At 35.8% G+C, this 25,082-nt stretch overlaps 1 protein-coding gene across 4 annotated transcripts in view; it reads left to right on the forward strand.

Annotated features, from left to right (window-relative positions):
- Cd36 (CD36 molecule) overlaps nt 1–25,082 on the forward strand; it is a 59,217-nt gene that overhangs the window by 6,669 nt on the left and 27,466 nt on the right. For 2 of the 4 annotated variants that reach the window (XM_055613009.1, XM_055613007.1), the window contains exons 2-3: nt 14,751–14,841; nt 15,378–15,586. In XM_055613009.1, the coding sequence (XP_055468984.1) occupies nt 15,467–15,586 (120 nt within the window). In that variant the 5' untranslated portion in view covers nt 14,751–14,841; nt 15,378–15,466. Of the gene's footprint in view, nt 1–8,338; nt 8,393–13,612; nt 13,871–14,750; nt 14,842–15,377; nt 15,587–25,082 lie in introns of those variants that run through there. The other 2 variants (XM_055613008.1, XM_055613010.1) reach the window with 2 other exon arrangements.

Genomic DNA, 25,082 nt, shown 5'->3' on the forward strand with positions numbered 1-25,082 from the left:
CTAATGCTTTCTAGGAGGTATTTGTAAAACCACAAAACAAAAGAGCAGTTGTGGTGCAGTCCCTTAATCCCAGCACTTGAGAGACAGAGGGAGGTGGATCTCTGTAGCATTTAGTTATCTTTGTTTTTATTTTCCTTTTTGGTTTTTCAGGACTATTGATTTGCTGTGGTTGATATCCAAAAAAAAAATTAGTGTGTTCCTTAAATTTAAAAAACTTTCTGCTCTCCAGATTATTTATCACATTTTGCTGTTTCTGCTCACATTATAAATAGTATGCAACACATATGTTTTCTTACATGTTCTTACTGTAACGAGTTTATGTATGTAAATATATGTTTGCATGTACATGTACTACTAGTTTCAGTTCATGAGATTGTAAGAGCCATGTACGTAAAGTACATGCTCACTAGTCTATGTATAAAATACAAACAATACCAATGCGCAGCTAGCATCAGATATCCCGAGAACTTTTATATTTAGTTGGATTCTAAAGAGATACTTAATGCTTATCACCTGCATGTAGAACTTATTCTACAAAGAATTAGTGAAGGTAAAAAGGAGTAACAAACAGCAAAACCAAAATAGAATACCATAGGAAACACTTCCAACTTGTGTAACTAGCGAAATATTTAGAAAAGAAAGTAAATTATTTCAGCAACTTATTAACCATTCCTAGGAAGCTGATGACATTTTGTCAGTTCCCATAATTTCTTTCAGATTGAAATCTGAATCTGTGTGAAACCACGCACTTATGTCTGAACTTCATAGACACCCAAAGCATATGTTAAATATGGGCATCTCACAACTTGAGTCATAACTAAACTGAAAATTATAACATTTGGTGTATTGAATATAGTAAAAGTCTTTATTGAGCCAGGTGGTGATGGTGTATGCCTTTATTCCCAGCACTAGGAAGGCAGAGACAGGTGGATCTCTGTGAATTCGAGGGCAGCCTGGTCTACAGTATGAGTTCCAGGGCAACATAGTGAAACCCTGACTTAAAAAAAACAGATAGATAGATAGATAGATAGATAGATAGATAGATAGATAGATAGACAGACAGATAGATAAACACATCTAAATGATTCATAGCATTCCAAGAAAAACATTTTACTCAGGATATATATATATATATATATATATATATATATATAAACATTCTCATATAGAATCATTATATGAACCTTCCATGTCTATATAGTTGCAAAGTATTGGATTATACTTTGTTGAACCTGAAAAAACATTCTTGGAGTATAAGGTGTTCCCGTGTTTAATGTAATGAATGATTGAAAATCATAAGCACACGGTTTTTCCAAGATTTAGTTATTGTATGTGTATGACTGCTTTGGTTGCATATATGTATGCACACAGCATGTGTTTTTGGTGCACATGGCCATTAGAAGAGAGCGTCAGATCCCTTGGAATTAGAGTCATGAATGGTTGTGAACTACCTACCATGTTTGTGCTAGGAACCAAATCCTGATCCTCTGCAAGAGCGGCAAGTACTCTTCGACTGCTGAATCAACTCTCTAGTCTCCTAAGCACACTTTTTAAGAGCTCTAGGGTTTGCTTTGAGAAGTAGCAGTTTTTTGAAAGACATTATATATTGGCTCTTCCAAGAATAGATCTTCAAGAACCAATCTGGAGAAATGAGGCGTTCTTTCACTGGGCTTGACAGATGGTTTTTTATATAAAACTACCATCTGAAGCCACTGTGTCACTCAGAGGCAGTGGTCATGCCAAGTACTTCTTTGAGTATCAGGACAGGAAGATCATACTTCTTCATTCAACAGCAACCAAAAGCATCAAAGATGTATTATTTTCTATGTGGTGAAATTTGAAATAAGCCATTGTTAGGTAAGATGCTTCTTAGAATGGATCTTCCTTGCCTTTACAAGGAAGTCTAATTAAGTTTCTACCCGTGCCTTCAAACAGCCAGCGACTCTGCCTGTGGGCCAGCATGCGTACTTAACTCTTTCAGAAACTGAGTGCTGCTGTTGAGTTTTTTAATATAAGACACAAATATCAATGCCATTTATGCATTTTTTGTTTTTTTTTTTAATTTTTTTTAAACACAGACTGGTCAGTTTCATTAAAGGTGCTTAATAAATAGAACAAAATCACCAAATCTGATATTTAATCAAAAATGCATATATTTCTGTCTTAATACATTTATTGTGTGCTTCAATTCTATTAGTGTTTAAACAGTGTTAAATTGTATTATTTTAGACCTAAAAAGCATATTATTTTGTTTAACCCAAGGGCCAGTGCAGGCTAAGCCATTATTTTTTTTTTCTAATGTATTCTTTATTAACTTTCTTTTTAACACCACACTTCAAGAACTCTTCTGTAGCCTGGCTCTGCAACAAAATACCTCAGCATTAAAATTTGTTTTTTCCTCAATTATAATAAATGCTTTTGTTGATTTTCTGCCACATATACCTTCAAGCTAACTATCTGAATAATTTTTCTCTTTTTCTTTTTAATTCATGACATACCTGCTCAATGCTTGGTTTAACTGTTAATTAGTGCCACGTCCTGCTATTTGAATGCACTGTACATTAAATTCTCTCTCTCTCTCTCTCTCTCTCTCTCTCTCTCACTTGAATTATTTCTCCTTTTACCCCTTTGGCCTCATTTTGTACCATATGAACAAATATTGCATTCTGAAAAACTATATTGAAATGAACATTTCCTTAGGGCTTTTATTTTCATAACTTAAACATTCACTTTTCTTTTCCTCTCCTTGGACAGTTAAGTCATGTTAGTAAATTGTTCACGTAAGAATTGTGCCTGTCAATACTTTTCATTACTTCATGAGATTTGCATATTGACCTAGCCATGCCCACATGGGACGGTTCCCCAAATACAGACGTGTTCTCTGTTCATTCTTTCTCATTAATGCAACAGCTCCTCCCATGCGTCTATTAAGCATGTAAGTAAGGTTATTTTATGTTTTTAATGTGGGATGCTTCTGTTACACTCTCTCTTTTGGTTCTTTTGGGTAATGTTAGGCTACAGCGTGCCTTCATAGTCTGCATTTTGTTTTTGAGAGGATCCTTAGAATTTTCTTTTGAAAGTAATGACATTTATCTTGTCAACATTTTATTAGAATTGTTCTGCAACATATCAGTGTTCTGTTTCTTAATGAAACAAGCACTATATATCATGTGCTCAGTACTTGCATTAAGTCAAGAAGCTAGAAATTGAAAAGCCTAGATGTATGCGCATATTCTACATGGGCATCCATGTAATACACAGGTGCAAAATATGCCTGCATGGATAATTTTTATTACCCTCTGAACATTAAGTAATGAATGGTTTCCTTAGTGTTATTTTGTTAATTGATGGTTTGAGATATAATTTATAGGACATTAGCAGGCAATTTTATTTGTTTTGATTATTAATTATTACCTGCTCATTGCTCATTGTTTGTAGTGTACATACATATTATTCCTCTTAATATAATATTAGATCATCTCAATTTCATTTCTCAGCATGTAATTTGAAAAGGCTATATAAAACCAGATATTAAGAACACATTTATTATTTCCTATTTTATTTAATGTGCTATTATTGAGTTTGGTAGGGGTGGGGCTTGTGTCTACCATGGCTCATGTGTAAAGGTTATAGGACAGGTTTTGGCTGTCTTTTTCTAACTTTCACCATGATTTCCAGGGATTAAATTTAGGTACTTGTGTCTGCATGGTAAGAGATTTTACCCATAAGCTATCTAGCTGGACCATTCATCATTTCTTCCCCAGGAAAAGGATTTCATGTTTTGGGTTTTTTGTTTTTGTTTTGTTTTGGCAAACATCACCCTGGAGACATTAAAATTTTCTGAAAAGGCTAGTGAGGTGGCATGGTAGAAAACTGAAGGAATCCAAATGAAGTAGTTCACTGTCTAGCAGATACTAAATGCTCGCTGTGTCAACAACTGTCAGTTTATGACTATCTTAGTAGTAGGAATTCTTGTTATCTATACAACCTACAATTATAATCCCAGTTATACAGAGATGTTGCTTTTCATTTGCTGAAGTGTCAGAGAAAACAACTCAAATTTCTAAAACAGTTGTCAACTCTTGTGAATCACCAAAAACGTATATTTTCATAAAAACATATGCTTTAATGGTTATATCCGGCATCTGATTATCCATTAAGCTTGAAGCTGTATAGAGACTCTGTAGGCTTCTTCTTCCACTGGTGAAAGACAGCAGTGACAGAGGGACTTTGTCTTGCTGGGTTTCAGATCCTATTGTGACCAAATGGGAGTCAGGTGTGAGTCATGTCCCTACTCTTCTGTAGCTCTTGTAATGCATCTGTCTTCTGCCTCTCAAATATGTCCCAATATTTGAGTTACTCAACTGATTACACTTCCTCTTTTCACAAGAGCTGAACTTCGTGAATCAGCTCTTTAAAGTACTACTATGAAGGGTTTTTAAAAGTCAGACTGTTGGGTAAGGGGTAGTATTTTCATGATCTCAAAACAAAGAGAGACATTGTAACTATGACACAACCTGCAAAAGCAAACGACAACACATCACTGAATAAAATACTAAATTCTGCTGTTCAAAGAAATATTTTTAAAAGGTGTAACATGTTTAGTTAAACCTCTTTTTAAATCTCAGTTGTTAAAATATTTTCTGCTTTGCTACTAATAAATAAATATATATATATAATAACTTCTGGAAATAGAAAAAAATGACATCATTAAAGTGTCAGAGTAAAAATAGTAAATATACTTCAGAAAAGAGGTTAAAATTCATTTAAATATTTACATGAAATCAATAGCAAAGCCTGACAACATAATTACTAAAACTCAAAGCTCTGAGTCAGTGTGGACAGTGTTTGAAGGCTTCTAGGATGTTATGGACATGACCCTTCTTTATGGAGCAAACACACTAGCTGATGTATAAACAGGACAGGAGCATGTCAGTTGTAGGTCTTCTCCAACCATGGTAAGGGACCTGTGGGAAAACAAGATGAAGAAGAAATAAAGGTGTGTGTGTGTGGACTCAGGAATGGCAGTGTTGAGGATGGAAAACCGGCTGGCAGGCAGCTTCCGGAATTTGTCACATATTGAATCCTACACAACTTATTAGCTTTTCCTTTTTAATTTTCTTCACTCTTTGATCAACAGAAGAAAATTAGAAGGTGCATTAGCCATCTTGCTTTGACAATTGCCTCACAAGGCAAACATGTCAGCTTACTGTATACAGATTGGATATTTTTCATGCATAACTTGACAAAGTTTCAGAACAAACCAAACCAAAAAGATCAAAAGGGGTTGTTATCTAATTCCTGATGTACACTCAAGTTAAATCACACCTAGCAAGAACGAAATTCAAATTTACTTCTGACTCATGTTCCCCTAGTGATACGACTTCCCAAAAACTTTGGGCCTTAGATGATTTATGCCCATTGATATTGCTAATCTGCCATTCATATCTGTTCGTTCATTGTTGTAGTAGATATCTAAAAGACTAGGTATACTTCTTGTAGAACACATTGGCTCACAATACTGTGTTCAATGATCTTTAAGGATGGAAAACCTGTGCTTTGTGAGAGATAGCTCAGTCAGTAAAATGCTTGGGGATCTGAATTGCATTCCCAGAATGCATGTAAAAAGCCCAGGTCTGATGTTTTTATTCCAAGTACTTTGGAGGTGGAGACAGGCAGATACTTGGAGCATTATGGCTAAGCATCCTAGCATAGTCACTGAGTCCCTGATGCCAGTGAAAGACCTCGTCTCATCAAGCAACAACAAAAAAGTGGACAGCACCTAAAGAGGAATAATACCCATAATTGTCCCTATCCACCACATACATTTGCATATACGGACACATAGACCTGTACTGATACACAATATGATGAAAACCATCCCAAGTCTTTGTTCTTAAATGACCATAGTATGTGCTATCTTATTGCTCAAGTTGTTTCTTTCTTGAAAATTCATGGCGTGACTATGATTCCACTGTGTGCTTTCTGTGTCTGGAATAGAAGCACTGTTGACTATGGGCTTGAAGATTCATCAGTGACCTCTAAGAATGTAAATTTGGTTCTTTGGCCTGCTCAATGTGACATTTTGTTCTCCAAGTTGTAGATAACATTAGATTGCTCATTAAAAAACATTCCAAGTGAATTCCATACACATTTATGCATCTATTTTCAGAAAATATATTTTTTCTATTACTGTTCATATTTTCATCATGATGTGTCACTCTTGTTAATATTGTTAAAATATTCTCTTTAAGACTGACCTTATCCTGCTTTGTGGTCTAGCAGGGCTGATCCTCCCTTGGGGGGGAGGGGAGAGGTAAAGGAGCTAGTAATTGAGTTAATGTTAGAAATAGTCCCTGTTCCCCTTCCTAGGGAAACCCACGGGGATATTGAGCTACCATGGGCTACATCTGAGCAGCGATTCTAGGTTATATCCATACATGGTCCCCGAGGGAGGATCAGTCTTGCTAGACCACAGAGGAGTTGGCAGCCAGTCCTGAAGATACCTAAGTTAGGGTCTGATGGAAGGGGAGGAGGACCTCCCCTAGCAGTGGACTTGGAAAGGGGCAGGGAGGAGATGAGGGAGAGAGGGTGGGATTGGGAGGGAATGAGGAAGGGGACTACGGCTGGGATACAAAGTAAATCACCTGTGATTAATATAAAAAAATTAATAAGGAAAAAAGATAAATCTAGGTAAAAGGAGAAAATTAATTGTATTTCTTTGAAAATTAATAAAAATTGTTTGGTTATAAAAAAAATACTGACCTTATCTACCCTTTTACTGTAAGCTATCTCTGGATTGTCATGTTGGTATTTATAAGCGTGAGAATTAAATTTGAGAAAAAGTTTTATATCAAAAAGATTGAAGTTCACAATAGATATTTAGATAATATACAATCTCAGTCAAAATATTTATTAAGATATTCTTTATTTTTTCTTGTCATAGCATGCAATGGGGATAAAATAGTCACAGTCGTAAGAAGATTGCCTATGGTATCCTGTGCTGTGAATAACTCTTCCCATATCAAAAGGAATACTTAATTTATATTGAGTATATACACGATAGTTTCTGCTTTATGCCAAGCTAGTAGTCTAAAGTCAAAGTGAAAACCCCAATAAACCTTTTTTAATGACCCTTTGTTAATACTTAAATGAATGTATTGGCACAATCACCCAGGAAAACACAGCAAAGTTTAAGGCCAAAGGGAGCTTAAGGTTTTTATCCAGTGACATTTCATGTCTGTAAGTGACAGGGAACTCGGCCAGTGTGACACACCCACAGGGACAGCAGGCACAGTCAAAAGCCAAGGACCGGTGTAAACCTGAGCTTGTGGGCTAAATATATTCCTGCCCGTGACTTGACTTTTAGGCTGATTTATTTCAGGAGAGCTGGAGATGGTTTTCTAGTGAGGTTGCCAGCTCTAGGCCAGGATAACCTTAAGAAGGTTTTGCCCATTTGGTACTGGTATCTTTGTTGAGAGAAGTCTTCACATTGTAATCTTGCTTTTCCTGTTTTAGTTAGGGACAAGCATGATGACTTCCACAGAAAGTGATTGTGGTACATAAACTTTTTGCACTGAGACACTCTGTGCAGTAGTAATTGGATTTGTGTGTTACTTGCTGGTTCTGTTTTGGATGGAGATATAGAGTTAGGCTATTTTTTTTTTTTTTTGATAAGCATTTCATCATCCTCATGAAATTTCAGCAAAATTAACACCAAGAAAAATGATAAATAGTTAAGAACTTCCAGCTAGAACAATGGTCTATTTCCTTTTGTTAAGGTCTGCTTGTCGTCCTGTTGATTGACAGTTTCCAATTATTTTTCCAAATTATGAATCTGAGAGCACCTCAGGTTCATGCTCTCCAGTATAGAAAAGTACTCTTCTTTTCATTTAGTGAGCTGAGATTTGCAAGCTTATTTGTGACACCAAGTGAGTTCCCTAATTTACTTTTGCCCTTGTTTCATTCCAACGCCTGGAATAATAATTGCATTTGAAAACAAAGTATAGACGGGGTGGTTCTCTTATTCAGTTCCTTTTGCTTCTCTGGCCTCTGACTTACTTGGATGGGAACATGGCCAAAAAAAAAAACACACACACACACACACAAAAAAAAACTGGGAAGTGTCTCCAATGTAGGTGATGGGTCTTCACCAGAAATAGACCCTTCTGAGCTTAACCAGAGTGTGGATTTTTTTTTTTTCAATTCCGCTGGCAGCAAACCACAAACTGGGATCTCACATTGAATTTTTTTTAAAGCTTATTTCAACTCTCACACACATAAGTAATGAAGACTTGAGGGTAGGGGTTTTCTGCTGAGGACCTTTTCTTTTTCACAGCTGCCTTCTGGAATGCTTGGAGCAATTGGTGCCTGGTTCCTTAACCTTTCCAAGGTAAGTTTTATCTCTTTTCTTTAGATTAAAAAAAAATGAGTTTTTTCTACTTTTAAAATGAGAAGAGGCAATAGAATTTTAAAACACCTTTTCTACCAAAAATATAAAAACAGAGAAAGTAAAGTCACAGCTGTCTTAAAAGTCTCCAGGCTTTATTTGAATGACTATGTGTTGTTAAGGATCTTCCTATATTTTTGCAGAATAGTATGAAAATTATGTTCACTGGCCAATGGCATTTTAATTTATGATTCTTGATATCATGTATATTTGTCAACATTCATGTGTCGATATTTAAAATGATTTATAATCCAATTTGGGTTTTGTTCAAACTTGTCTAAGCATGATATCTACTTTAAATTATGATGAGGAACATTTTTAAAGAGCATCAATACAGTGAAATTGGTTTTTATAAATGACTTGTGAATCTTATACCAAGTGTGTCTTATATATAATTTGTTAACTATTCATTACTGTTCATTGTCATTAGCTTTTTTGAATTTTCAATCTACAATTTTTAGGTTTTTATTTTTTTGCCACAAATTTAGAAGTAATGTGGGAATTATATGGACATTTTCCAAGCATGTTTCTTTAATGAAAAAAGATATTTTATTTGCTAACAGGACTGGATTACTTCAAAAAAATGACTTTAAATTTAATTAGTGTAAATTAGTATGCAACTTAAATGTAACAATAAAAGAAAATTAATGCCTTTGAAAATTCAATAGGTTTGTTTCAGATATAGTTATCTTTCTAAATTACAATACTGAGTTTAAAGGTTAAATAACTTATTTTAGAGAAATTGACTATCTAATTATAATTAATTTTATAAATAATGATAAATGTCATAGATTCTTTACAGTAAATTTGAAATGCTTTTGGAAATGAGTGGATTCCAGGACTTTCCAATAATTTTCTTAAATAATTTTAAGTTTGCAATTTCTTTTAAAAATGTAAGAAAAATTATTATAAATATTGTTTTGTCAATAAATGAAAATAAAATCTTCGAAAATATTTTCTAGCTGATTTACGGGAGTCTTTTAGAGTTTAAAAATGAACAAAAATACAAAAACCCTTTCTATCAAAATCATTATTGAACCAGAACAATAAACCAAATTCAGATTATCAGATAACAGTGTGGCCTGGGAAAAATATTAAAGTTAACAATGGGAGGTGTTTTGTACAGAGTGTACTGAAAACATTGAAATTCATTCTGAAAGTTATAGTTACATCTCTTACCTTTAATGACAATTACGGTCATTTTCATGCAATTCGAATAAATATGAATTTTCATCCATTTTGCTTTTGATTTTCCAAAGAAACCAATTATGTTTTCTGATTTAGTACCAGATGTTATAGTTAATTCGCTAACATTTTTTTAAGTAGCATGGTCTGATGGAATGGCTAGTCCACCGCTGAATAAAAGTTTAATATTGTATATACATAGTACATAGATTAAATCTTAATGAAATTTGAAAATATTTGTCACTTTTATGTAATCATATTTACTGGAATTCTACAAATCATGCCATTGGGAAACATGAAGTAACAGTTATTGCTCCATTACAGGAGCTTAAAATAATATTGCATAATACTTCACACCCATTATGTAAAAAATTTAACTTTTTTTTTTCAAAATTTAACTTTTTATGATAGGATTTCTTAGACTTTATCGTACCTGATTTTATTGGACACTTGCAATCTTGTTTAAATTATGACAAACTCAGAGTAAACAGAATCACAAACTAATTTATGAAAACCTAGAACTGAACACATATTCCCCATTTTCATATTTTTACCTCTGAAAAGCCTTGAAGTAATATTCTAACTAGAGTAGACTGTGGGGTAAAGAAAGAAATATTAATATTACCTATGGCCGAATGATTAAAAATATTTTTACCAATGGCTCATTTTTATGGTCTCAACAGGATCCAGATCATTCCTAGGTCTATCCATTCTTAAAATCTGGTATACAGTGACTTCAGTATACAGAAGTCACAAAAATTGATTTCTAAGGGTAGGAAAGCAAATGATACTCCTTGGACTCTCCATTTGACATTCTAGGAATTTATTGCTCATTGAATAAATTTTCCTGTTATTAAGTTTAAGTCAGTATGTCTAGAGGAATCATTTCAAACCTGTAGTAATCCCAAAAAAAAACTTCTAAAAGACAGGCTTAATTTTTGAAGTATTTTGGGTATCATGTGTGTGATACAACCTATTAAATTACATAAGGTTATCACAGAGGCAACTTTTTATTGTAATTTGAGTAGTTTAATTAAGTGAAATGATTCATTGACATTTTAAACATCTGTTTGTTTATTTACTGTTTGCTGTAAATGTATGCCCGTATATAAACTATTCGGATGCAAACAGACACATGAGTAAGACAGAGGAGTGTAATGCCTTCAAATGGATGAGGTTTTGGAGATCACCTTCTCAAGATAGTATTAGTTTTCAGCAGAGCCCTTGAAATCTTCAGTGGTGGTACAGAACCCATGAGAGGCACAGCTGAAAGTAATATCATAGTTTCTTACCTTCCTCTACCATTTAATTCTTGTCTGAGCTTTTGTTTAAAGCCGAGTTATATATATTCAAAATATAGAATCCACTCACAAGTTCTGAAAAGGAAATCTGAATAGGGGATAGGAGATTTTCCCCCCTTCCCCTCTTGATTAGTTATATATGAAATTTAACCTGAGATTCCCATTTCTACACATAAGTTTACAAAGATTGGTCTTAGGCCTTTTTCTTCAGCATGATCAAATATTACCAGATAACTGAACCCTTTCCCATTATGTTTGCTTGAATGTATATATTGTGTTTATAGAACCATGGCTTTGTAAATACCAATAGACATGGTGAAGGGTAATATGTAAAAAGGATGTAACACATTTTGAAAAATCCTGTACTCATATCCCACCTGTTATTCATTAAATTAGCCTTAGTAGTGTGGCCACATTAACTCATCATGGATAGGTGGTCCTCTTTTCTTGGGTAAGGAAGATTCTGTACAAAAAGGTGACAGGTTTTGCAGAGTTGTGTGGCCTGGTTGCCTTTCTTAAGAAGTGGAAGAAGCTTTATATGCAGAATAGGAGTTTTTAACTGTTAGTCAATGAAGAAAATGATAATAATCCTTTATCCCAGTCTGATTCTGAAACATTTTCACATTTCACTCTTCACATCTCAGCAAATCTTACCTGTGGGCCATGCCTTTTCTGAGTGGAGTTTCTGAGGGAACACGGCCTGAAACACACATGGGGATAATTAGAGATTCCCCAGGAGCGTTTGCTCTACTGTTTGGCCTATTTGCTAGTGAGGCTGCAATAGCTCATCAGACCCAGGCTTTGCCAAGCCTCTCAGGTCTACTAGCTTCCTTCCCCATGTAATGGAAGGCAATGTGCTTCAAAGAAGGTCTCTGTCAATTTGACAACATTGGAGAAAGAAAAAAAAAAAGTCCACTTCCCTTGCTTCTTTTAAAGACATTCAAAATATAGAATCCACACACAAGTTCTGAAAAGAAAATCTGAATAGAGGATAGGGGATATTCCCCCTTCCCCTTTTGATTAGTCCAAATAGTTCTCCATTTCTAGTTATTTTTTGCTTTCTAAATTTCAACACTTTTGTGTGTGTGTGTGTGTGTGTGTGTGTGTGTGTGTGTGCAGTAGGTACTTTATTGGCTGAATTACCCTACCTAGTCCTGAACAATGTACTTTTGAATGAATTTAATCAGAGGAAAATAAATAAATAATATTATATTATTAATGGTTATCAAATTTTTAAAATTAAAATTAAAAATCAAAACCCTGAGAAAATAGTGTATTGCAAATAACATCTGAACTAAAGAATTAATATTAGTAAAAAATAACCTAAGGTTAGAAAATAAAATGACCTATTGTAAAATATCAACAATTGTGCTACTGAGAAAATGTAATCTCCTCAGACCCAAATTTTGTATTCCTTAATAACTAAATTGACAGAAAGTAGTTTAAGAGGACTATACTTTGTCTGAAGATAAATATGGATGGCCAAGCTGCTGGCTAGAATGTGCTAGCCTGAGCATTCGTGTCCTCAGGTCAGTAAAACATATTCAATTTTATTTCATGTACTATGAGAAAAAATATATGATTACACTACGAATCCCTCATGACTTGTAATGTCAAGACACTAAATGATAATTAGTAAACCCAAGTAGCAGAAAGTATCTGTCCGATTTGTAGTGCAAACACAGAAACTTAATTATGACACAACGAACGATAATGATTCAATCATTTAACATATGAACCAGTGGAAAAGCTAATTTCTTCCACTGTCAAATATCAGCATGTGGTTAAATAAAGGCTTATATTAATGTCTAACATCATAATGCAACAAAATATGTTTCTTGTTACTTCTGTTTATTTCTAAGAAATCTGACATAACATCAGTAGGATGGAAGCATTTTCTCACTTCTGTTTGAAGCAGACATAACTCAGATCATACCCACCTCTGTCTGTTGCTTAAATTGCTGGTGCACATGTCTGATTGATTTCTAGGCTTTGGAGAGCAGGTTCTGTTTCTTGGATGCTCCAGTGGATGCTGTTATAACTTTTCATCTCTTGTAGAAATTATTTCCTGGCTTGCATAGGAATACTTCAATAAGGAAGAATGATTCTGGGAATGCCATATTCACAACTTTATTGTAACGTAGGGGCAAATATGTGCATGTCTAGTTCAGAAACAATAATATTGTAATTTTAAGGTCATTTGTACTCTGTTTGTCAGAATAGGAAATACTAATACTGAATAATTTCTGGCATTTATTTATTAAAGTGTGTGTGAGTGAGTGTGTGTGTGTGTGTGTGTATAAAACTTGCAGGGTTTAATTCTGTTTCCACCCTGTAGATGCTGAGGATCAATTTGACAGACTCGGCAGCAAGTGTGCTCATTCACTGAGCCATCTCATTGCCCCAAATGGATAATTTTAATGATGTTCATACGAGGATTAAATAACTCTCCAAATGAAGTAACTCATTATGCATTTTACTTAGAGTTAATTCATATTTATCATATTTCTATAGCACACAGGATTTCCTGTCTCAGTTCTAAGATCATGGGCCACACTCTAAAAGCACGTTTTCTCAAAGAGGTTCTCTTAAAGTTTACTGAGAAGTCTTAAGCAGCTACGAAGTCTGTCAGGAGCAAAGGTCTCTGTTATCATATTGCTTTGTAATCATAGTTGCTATGCCTTTTGGTCTTCCATTCAACAACTTGGATAACGACCAAAATAGGTGTACAACCATTTCTGCTACTTACATAGGAAACTGCCGCTTTAGCTTTAGAACTTATTTTGAGACATGAGAAAAGTCAAGATATAGAGAGACCAAATCATTTCTTCATTGTTACCTGGAAGGAGAGTGAAAGGTCAGGTTTTATTTCATCTGCAATCTCTAATCTATACTATGTCACATGGATGACTCTGCTTCGATTTCTGCTTCTCAGGTATGGTTTTTTGTTTGTTTACAGCAGGCAGAACTTGAGTTCTGTGGCTGCTTGAAAGACTGTGATTTGAGAAAAGTCTCAGACTTCACAATTGAATGAAGGGGGAGGGGCTAGAGGGAATAAAGTTGCCAAGAAAGATTCTACTCCATTTGTGAGTGCTCTTTGATCTTTGAAGAAGGTTTATGTTTTTACAAGTGTTGTCAAGATATTTTACGTGCCCCTTGTCTTTTCTTGGATCTGTTGACATCTGTGTTCCTCTTGGCCATGGGTATTTTGGTAGGAAACAAAACTGTTATAAACTATACAAACTATCGGGACAGCACAACATCATAAATCTGTCACTGAAACCTCTCAAAATATTGATCAGAAATGACACAATTTTATTAATTTTGTTACAGCAGGATTCAGTGTTTCTGTAAATTGCTTTTCTTCCCATGTTATGTAATAACTGCATAAAATATGATATTGCAAATTAAACTGCCTACGTAGAGTATATAATAGCAACACTACTTTATTTAAGAGAATTGACATGAATTCTAAATAGAAAAATCAAATGCCACTATAGTTGTATATGTAAAACAATCTTTGAGGATAACAAAAATCAAAACCTATCACTAAATCTATATATAATATAAAATATGTCTGCCTTCAAATTCTTTAACCTAGGTTTTGTCAAAATCATTAATGATAAAAATGGAAATCACGCATACTTTTAAATGTTTATTGAATGTTTTCAGGACTGTCTGTAGAAAATTTCAGGCATGAACATAAAGGTCAGGAAGCAAGTGGAATGTTCTTTGAGACTGATGATTACATTAACTAACATACTAGTATTAATTTTGTGATGATGTGTTTTTCCTCTGCTCTTTTGTTTTGGCAGGTAGCTTACAAATGATTTGAAGTGTTGATTCTTTCTGAGTCTCACCAAATTTCTCGTTAAATTCATATATTGCTGTTTGTCCCTGAACAAGGTATGTTACCACTGCTATCGTGGGTTAATATATAACATATTAGCACATATATATACATGCTAATATATATACATCATATATAGTATATCATATATAGCATATCAGCCTAGCCACATTTCGTTTGCAGGAGAATGGCTGACAGAGCATTTGTGGTTTTGTTTGAGTGGAGAAATCATACAAGGAGGGAGGTTATAAAAGAGCACACCATGTTATAGTAGGCATATGAGGATGAGACTATGTAGAGGTGGCGCTCCTTACAAAGATTGTAATATGTGAATCACCCACCGAGGAAAAATTCAAAACAGAAAAATTAAAAAAAAAAAAAAGTTCCTCTATGATATTGTTTCTGCTTCGGGTGGGTTTCTAGGAACAAGGGGAAGGAGAAGGACCTAGAAAACCATCTTGGTGAAACAAACAAAAAGTGCTTGCTTATCTTGAGGTGGCAAAATCATCTGTTTCAGTAGCTTGTTTCTTTGTACTTTGATCTTTTTGTACTGATACTTGAGTGTCTTTTTTTTATGACCTCTTTCTAATAGTGTAACAAGGCCACGGAGAGAACACTGTAATCAGCCCTGGGAGTTGGTGAGAAACAAGTGCTACGCTTCAGTTCTCCTGCAGGAGGAAAATGGGCTGTGACCGCAACTGTGGGCTTATTGCTGGTGCTGTCATTGGAGCAGTGCTGGCTGTGTTTGGAGGTATCCTCATGCCTGTCGGAGACATGCTTGTTGAGAAGACAATCAAAAAGGTAAAAGGAACTGAGAGAACTGGTTGTTACATGTATTTACCCTACCAAGTCTCTCGTTGTTGTCGTTTCTGTTACCTGGCAATCTGGTGCTTTGAATGGGAAGGTGATTGTGAATCACACACAGTAAAGCAAGCATCTGCAAAACATTACAGTGTAAAGCAAAACGAACCTATATACGTTCTGTGAGTATAATGTAAATTGAACATGGACACGTTAGTAAATATATCAAATTTTTCAGTGTATAGCCATGTGGCTTAGTAAAAATAATTATCTCTGTGTTTGGAGAGTAGACTGACATGCTTTTGAATAGAAATAGTGTATTTTGTAAGGGCATGCTTATAAAAGTAATTGAATTTTCATTAATCATGAAAAAATGCATGTATCTGTGTGGATGTGAATGTTAAAAGGTGTTTAATATTGAATGAGGACCTCTAGAAAACTGCTCTTTTAAATGGGTCTAATAGTCATTACCAATAAATAGTCCCTGTATATGCACCTTGGGACTTGGCTCTGACAAAATTTCAGAAAACAAATATCATGTAGGACACATTTTGTCATACATTAATAAATTGAAGCTTTAACTCAAATTGGAATGATTTAAATTTATGGAAATTCAGCAGTTTGGAAATGGAGGCCACAAGTGAAATAAAGCTGTCTAGACCAAAACGAAGGGTTGAGGAAGGACAGATGTGAACTCAAGGGTTTCAGCCCTGCCCAGGGGCACCCATGCTCACTTTGAAAAGTTATCAGTTAATTGTGACCAAATGCCATATGTAGGAGCCCTGTCACCTCCCAGATTGGTTTTGGTTCTAGCAACCTAGACAGAGAATAACTATGCTGCCGAAAGGAGAGTCAGAGAAATGGAGTAAGCATATTAATTTGCACTGAAACTTCTGCTATTGACAAGAACTTTAGTCTACTTGTTATTTTTGGCACCATGGCCTTTCTTGTGATATAAGCAAATGTCATGTGCAAACACAGGAGCATTGGCTTATGGAATTAATAACAAAAAATAACTTCAAATACAGTTGCTCACAAATAGACTTTACTACTTTGTGATTTAACTTTTTCTTTTCATGACAAATGCTAAGCTTTAAGATGAAATACATCTTCCCACTGAACTATTTTCACTGCCATCTCACTGTGCAGAGTAGCAAAGGTAAAAATGTCTATCTACATATACTATATTGCTCAATAATTGTACAATCATCACTTCTATTATATGTCTCAAACTGTTGGCATTTAATGAAAAATAGGTTATATTGTACAATACATGTATTGAAATATATATGCTATCCATAGTATATATTATTTTTATTTTTTAATTAAATTTTTATTATTTTATATTAATTGTAGTTTATTCACTTTGTATCCCAGCTGTAGCCCCCTCTCTCATTCCTTCCAAATCCCACACTCCCTCCCTCATCTCCTCGCATGCCCCTTCCCAAGTCCACTGATAGGGGAAGTCCTCCTCCCCTTTCCTCTGACCTTCTTTAGCCTATCAGGTCTCATCAGGAGAGGCTGCATTGTCTTCCTCTGTGGACTGGCAAGGCTGCTTTCCCCTCAAGGGGAGGTGATCAAAGAGGCAGCCACTGAATTCATGTCAGAGATAGCCCCTGTTCCCTTTACTAGGGACACCCACTTGGATACTGCGTTGCCATGGGCTATAACTGTGCAGGGGTTCTAGGTTATCTCCATGAATGGTCCTTGGCTGGAGTATCAGTCTCAGAAAAGACCCCTGTTGCTCTCCTTGTGGAGCTCCTGTCCTCTCCATAGTCCCTTCAGTGAACTCTCTGATTTTCCTTGGTAGTATTGATATAGAGTTTCAGAGAAGGGTAGAGGTGAGAAAAGGCTTGCTTTACCAGGTGGATGGAACTGCCACTGCTCCAGCCCTTTCTGCTTTGTGATTTTCACCTGGATCACTATAGACTATTGTCTCTGTTTACCATGGACTGGAACTGTCTTTTGAACAATCTTCTAAAGCCACAATCTTCTAAAATACAACATTATGAATAACAAGAACAATGGCTGACTACTGATCAGTTAATCTTTTCTTTATGTAACAAAACTAGCTTATATATACTTTGTTGAGCAGTATGTAAGTACTAACAGCATTATGAATTACATATTTAGGAATTTTCTTTGAGTTCACAGTGAGAACTCATAAAAAGAGAGTTTTAGATATCAAAGTATAATTTTGTAGAATGAATAGTTGAGAGCAAAATAAATATTTACTCAAAACCTTTTAAAAATATATATGAAAAGGTGTATCTTATGGAAAAAAATACAAACCTGTGCAAACACTGGGTGAAATTTTGTATAATATTGAAAAACTAGAACATTCATGAAAACTAAGCGTAATTTTGCTAGATTTTTAAGAAATCTTATGGGCTTTTGAAAGCTCATAAGACTAATTAATGGTAGGGGGAAAGCTGTGAGCTACAGTGAAGAGGGTTGGGCTTGTGAATCTATGTGGAGGAGAAGATAGAAAGATTTTAAAAGTCAGGCAGTCCATAACCCAGGGAAACAGTGTCTTCAGGCACAAGACCTGCACAGGTTCAAAGCAGACAAAAACTCAGCAACAGGAAGGGGAAGGGGACACAAAGTCCCACCCCTAAACAAGAAGCTATTTATAATCAATACCTGCAGGGGAGGTGGGTGGGTGAATCACCTTTCTCCAGCAGAGTGTCACTGAGTATTTAAACTACACACCAGGACAGGTCCCATGCCATAGTAGCTGGCCAGCACAATATGGACTCCATGTTTTAGTGTGCACTTTATTATTTTTTTTTAAATTTGATTTAGGGTTTCTGTTTTGTTTGTCTTATTTGTTTTGTTTCTGTGTTTTGATTTTCATTTGAGAGATGAATGAATGAATGAATGAATGAATGAATGAATGAAAGAAAGAAATTTGGGTGGATAGAAGGGTAGTATCTGAGATGAGTTGGATTTGGGGGAAAGAAAAAACATGATTAAAGTTTATTGTATAATATTAAACGGTAGAGAACTTAGCAGAAATACTAAAATAATAAGAATAATAAGAGAGATGGGTATTAAGCAATGGATATTTGGCTTTGAGAAGCTTTAAACACCGTGAAGAAGAATAACTAATTGGTAATGTAATAAACATAGTTGGTTTTTTTCTGTGAGATAATATGCGTAAGGAAACATGCATTTAGATATGAGTACCATCAACAGACTAGCGGTACAATTAAGAGCTTTCCATATAAAAATTCTTTTAATAGTCATGAATAAACATGTAAGATTATTTCATCAATTTTATAATCTCAAGATATTAAATCAGCATTCCATTTGACCCCACCAATAGGAAATATTGGAGACTAAATGGTATAACCTTACATGGTATGATAATCTTAAGGGGATGTAGCTGGGATGTGAGGACATGGAAGCAGCAAAAGAATAAGTCTAGTGGCCCCGATCTCTATAAGAGAGGTTAAGGTTGCTTTTGTAGAATAGAAATGTCTTTGTTTACAGGCCCATTATATAGCAAAAGGCCTGAAATCATGAAACTTAGGAAAAGAACTGATGGATGTATTCATCAGTTATTATAAATCCATCAGATATTAGAATTTTAGTTAGAGGAACTAAGTCAGGGAAGAAAGGAATAAATGTGACAATCCATAAGTTGTCCAGTTGACTTGTTGATAGAAATACAGCTCCCAACCAATGAAAGATACAGGCGTTCTATAAGTGGCTTGGTAAGAACATCATTCTGAATTCCCATCATTGCTGGGAGATTACAGAGAAACCTAGACAAACATGCTACCTTCTAGGACTTGGATGTCCAGAGCATTGCATACTACAAGAATCTGTGCATAGTCAGATCAAAGAAAAAAAACAGGAAAGGAAAAAAATTTATAAAGAAACTGAAAAAAAAGTGCAATTTCTTAGAAGTTAAGAAGGAAACAGATATCAAGGCAAAACAAAATGAAATATTTCCTTGCTGATGAATGTTAAAGAAGCAATGGTTAGGAGCTGTGGAGATATGGAGACAGGTGAATTCCTGGGGAGTTCTGACCAGCTAGTCTAGCCTGAGGTCCAGGTCATTACCTTGCCTCAGAAAGGACTGTGGAATTGGGGAATCCTGAAGAATGGCAATTGAGACTGGGTCTCAGGACACCACATGCAAGCGCACACTGTTGTTGAAATGAAAGGTACATGTACAATCTTTATAAGGCAAAATGGGGCAACACAGAACCAGAGTCAAGAAAGAGGGAGCACAGAACTAAACGTGGAGGTGTGACTGGGTTCCACAGAATGTGAAACAACACTTTATACCGGATACCGCCTGTGCCTACCTGGAGACCCTAGACTCACCCCAAGAATCTGTATGCTACCTTTAAGGCTAAATGGGATTTTTTTTTTCATATGAACATACTACCCAGGCCAATTTTAGTTATTTAAAGAAGCCATTGGGCCTGGCTCTGTCTGAGTTGGAGCACAAAAGAGATTAGTATGAGTGACACCTGGGCTCAACCCTCAGCACCAAAGAAAACTATGAAACTGAGACTTTTATTTTGTTTGTATAGGGGTCTCTCCTTTAGTTTATGAAGCTATTTGTACAATGACACCAATGAGGCTGGGAGGTGTCTCAGTGAGTAAAGGCAACTGTCCCTCACCTAAAGTTCTGAGTTCAGTACGTAAAGCACGGCTGAATGAGAAAACTGGCATTTGCACGTTATCCTCTGATCTCCACAAGCACACCAAAACATGCCCTCATGTATGAATATGTGTGTGTGCACACACAGGCACACACATACATGCTTATACACACATGTCATGGCACACACACACACACACACATGCACAAACACAAACACACATGTACATATGCCCAAATAAATGTAATAAGTTTAAATGATTCCAGATTTTTTTCTGGGTACAGGACTAAAATCTGTTATTTCTCTTACTTTTCACACAGGAACATTCCATGTGCTTTTATTTTCCAAACATAAAAGTTTACATCATGACAACCTTTTCTGTCTTTCTTTTTCCTTTTTTTTCTAAAAGAAAACATTTAAATTTATCAGCTTTTACTTCATTTAATTTAATAATACAACATTCAGAAATCTCTTGCTTATGACATTCCAAATGCTTTTTCATTATAAAGCATAAAGTTATACATTATTGCACTCTCTCACTGCAAAAGATGATGCCATGCTGCTCTCATTTGCAATGATTAAAGCGGTCCAGAAAACATTGGCCAAAATAGTTCACTTTTGCTGTTTGTTTCCCAAGATATGTTTTCCGGAGACTTTACTTTGTTTGTAGATTAAAACTATAAATCGTTTCCCACCAGTTTTTAGAGGCTTCATCGGTCTTGTGAGAACAGCATGTTTATATTTTCTTGCCGGATAACGGAGAAACAACGGCAGGTGCTGCCAGGAAGGTGCTCCTGACAAAGCCCTGGACAGAGCCGCAGCTCTGGTCTACTGGCAGGTGGTGCTTTCAGTGTTTGGTACTCTTAGTGTCACACAGAAATGTTTGGTGGCTTTTACAAATGCCACTTTCTCCATGGCATACAAAAATACAATTAAATTTTGCCTAGTAGTACTAAAATAGTCATGTTCAGTGATTACACAGTTAGTCATGGCACCATTTTTTTCTAACCATTCTTTGAAAGAATACTCCTTAAGTAGCTTTGAAAATAATGTCATATTTAATAAGATGAAATGATTATAATGATAAATTTTAGGTAGTCCGCATTTGGACAACATATGAAGTATTCCTGGAATTATGTAATAGTTCACACTTTTTCAGTATTTAAAAGCTTATTGAAAAGTGTCTTTAGACACTAAATAAGTAAGAATTGTTTTTTCTCTATAATGCCTGGAGATGAAGGAGCAGTCAAATAAGTAACTTAAAATAACAACATGCTTATAACACATATGCTTCCATATAGCTACAAAACAAATGGCTCACCATCAATGCTTTGGAAACAGAACTCAGCACAAGTGGGTTCCTTTTTCTTTCTCAGCTTAATATCATGTAGTTCAATTCTCAACCCTAATGAAAAATTTCCATTTTAAGTTCTTATATAACTTCTGAAAGAATAACATTTGAATCTATGAAATCTTAAATTATTAAATCTTAATGCTCCAATATACATAAATACATTTTATTCCACATTTTTAATTGATTACAAGCTAATGCTACAGCTATCTGTTCTTTTTAACAAAATTGTCACTAATAATCTAATGAATTATTTTTTCACTTTATAAAGGTAAAGAATAAATGTGACAAAGTTTATTACCTTATATTAATTGGACATGCCAATGTGTTTCCTTATGATATTTCCTACTTTCACAGAATGCATTTTGATCATATTCACTCCTCATGGTCCTCTTCGTCCCCTCTCAGTTGTATATTTTCTCTTCAAGCAGTATTCCTACCTGACATTTTCCTTTATTGCCGACAAGATGAGTTCAGTTAGTGTTGAGGAGAGGTGGGATTTGATGACCCCTCCCCAGTGAAATGCTAATGAAATGCTGCTGCAACCAACCCTGTGAGCATCATAGTCAGGTACTAACGACTCTGACGTGTTCATGAGTAAAGCAGCCATAGCATGCCTGGGGACAGCATATCATCATATTCCTTCCCTTCCTCAAGCTCTTCTGGTTTTTTTCTAGTCCTTCCTTTGTGATGTTCCCTGAGCTTTAGAGGAGATCATAAAGATGTCTCATTCAAGGCTGAGCCAGTAGGAAACATTCACTTATTCTCAGGACTTTCCTGGTTGTAAGTCTCTGCAACAACTACCACCTACCTCAACAGCCAGCTGTCCTGGAATGCTTGTCTGTGATCATGGGTAAATGATAGGAAGGCAGATGGAATGGCAGTTTAGCAAAACAACAGCATCTGATGGTTCCTACAGCCTCTACAGATGTGGTCATTTGACCAGATTTACTATAGCAAGAGAGAATTCCCTCCTGGGTAAAGGAGCCTCAAATCAAAGCAGAATGAGGTTGGCCATTCCCACCATAGTCATGGTGCTTTTGACCATGCTGTTCTCACATAGAACCAGTACTAGGAATATTGACAGTATAGTGAGGGAGACAGATGTCTACCTTAAAAAATTATTTATTTCTAGCCGTGTATCAAAGCAGATACTGAGACTCATAACCAAACCTTCGGCAGAGTACAGGGAATCATATGAAAGAAGGGGGAGTTAGTATGACCTGTAGAGGACAGGAGTTCCACAAGGACCAAATATATGTGGGCACAGGGTCTTTTATGGGACTGTTTCTCCAACCAAGGACCATGTGTGGATATAACCTAGAACCTCTGCTAGGATGTAGCCCCTGGTAGCTAAATATCCAAGTGGGTACCCTAGTAAGAAGAACAGGGGACTATTTCTGATATGAACTCAATGGCTGGCTCTTTGACCCGCTCTCCCCCCCGCCCCCCAAGGGAGGAGCAGCCCTGCTAGACCACAGAGGAGGACAATGCAGCCAGTCCTGAACATACCTGATAAAACAGGGTCAGATGAAAGGGGAGGAGGTCCCCCCCCTATCAGATAAACTTGGAAAGAGGTAGGGAGGAGATGAGGATGGGAGGGTAGGATTGGGAGGGAATGAGGGAGAGGAATACAAAGTTAATAAACTGTAACTAAATTTAAAAAAAAGAAAAAAGAAAAATTATTTATTTATTACAATTTATTTACTTTGTATCCCTGCCGTAGCCCCTTCCTCAACTAGAAGATGCAGCCAGTCCTAATGAGACTGATAGGCCAGGGTCAGATAGTAGGGGAGGAGGATCTCCTTTAAAGGCTAAAGTTTTTAAGGAAGTGTTTAACACAGAAGAGATAAAAATATCAAGTGCTTTAGTAACAGGAAAAAATGTGCCCTGTAATACTGTGAGTACACATGACTGTGTTAATATGACTATCGGTTGATCAATACTTGAACCAAGATTTTGAGGAAGGAAATGAGGTTAGAGTTTTACTCTACTGTGGAGTCTAAATACAGTCAGCACTTGCTGAATGTTTGCTGTGTGTTCACGCTGCTCACATTCACATTTCTTGGTTGTCTTCATTTGTGAGGTAAAAGCAAATCACATTAAAATGTCGTCACTGTATTTCACCTCCAGATCTGCTAAGTTCATGTGGCTCAAAATACCTTCACTTTACATTATAGGGAAAGTAAGACATAACTAAATTAAATAATCTGCCCAAATTCAGACAAGTCTGTAGTGTCAACTTGCTAGTACAGTTTCTAATTTCACTGTATACTGCACCTTCTATACATGACTCTCAGTTTTCACGGGGTCTTCTGTGAATGACATGATTTTTTCCTTTAAATTTTTGTGCTCCACTTACTCTAATACAAAATATATATATGTGAGGGTGCTTTCATTTTTACACTAACTTTGACTGATAGTGAATAAGAAACATATATACTTGGTTTTGCAATTATAGTAAAGGAGCCCTCAGCCATATAACCGTCAAAGATAGCGTGCATATCTCAGTCTTTAAGTGATATCTCTCGTTCTGACCCACCCTAACAGCAAGTGGCTTCTCTGTTCAAAGACCAAGACAAAACAAACAAGTCAGAAACTATTTCTAATTCCATAAGTGTATACTGACTTATTTTCAATAAGGACTGAAATAAATTTGTATTTTGAGTGACACAAGATAAATAGTAACTATTATGTTGGGCCTTGAAGTTTTTATGATCTGTAGATTCCTAGTCTTGTGTCGTAGATCAGTACAGACATCAGCTTTAACATTCACAGATACCTTTATCTTTAGGAAAGTGGGTGAAACCAGTTTTGTGACTTTGCTCTAGTACTGGGCTAGTGTAGAATTAAATATTTTGGCTGCATATTTTTATAGGATGTTCTCATAGAAAAGCAATAGCGATCTGAACATCACATGAGACGCTCTTGTTCCAGTATACTGGGTTACAGTACTACAGGATTTTCAAACACATCCTGCCCTGCGGCCTTGTTCTTCGCTAAGGACTTCCATTATTCCCTGCGTTAACCAACATGATTTCACATCTACCAACTAAGAGCAAAGCATGACCAGGGTGTGTGTATGAAACAGAAACCCAGTAACTGCGCGAAGCAAGAGAGCACTGGCGTAAGGGTCAGTAGTACAGATTTTCTTATGACTGTTTGTTTGTTTATTTATTTATTTATTTATTACGACTGCTCTTATTTCCCTGGGCTGCACTTGTATCAGCAATGTGCTTTCTTAGAGACTCTGTGTACTCTGCAAAAGCAGGTTACTTCCCCCTATCCTTTCTTGATCCTATCATTCAAAGAATTGATATTTCCAGGTGAGGAAAAGAAAAGTGGGTTAGGTTGTTCCTGTGCTCATGGACTCTGCTGGGCTAATTTTCTGCGAAGTCTTTCTTCCTCTTCCCCTTGAACACTCTTGAACCTCGGCATTCTTCCCAAATTACTTAATTGGAAGGTTTACCAGCAACAAACTCTCCCTGTTTGCACCAGTTACTATGACTACACAGACTTCCTG

Source organism: Psammomys obesus, unplaced genomic scaffold (assembly GCF_907164565.1).
Source record: "Psammomys obesus unplaced genomic scaffold, mPsaObe1.curated_primary_1811, whole genome shotgun sequence".
NCBI classification, from domain to species: Eukaryota; Metazoa; Chordata; class Mammalia; order Rodentia; family Muridae; genus Psammomys; species Psammomys obesus.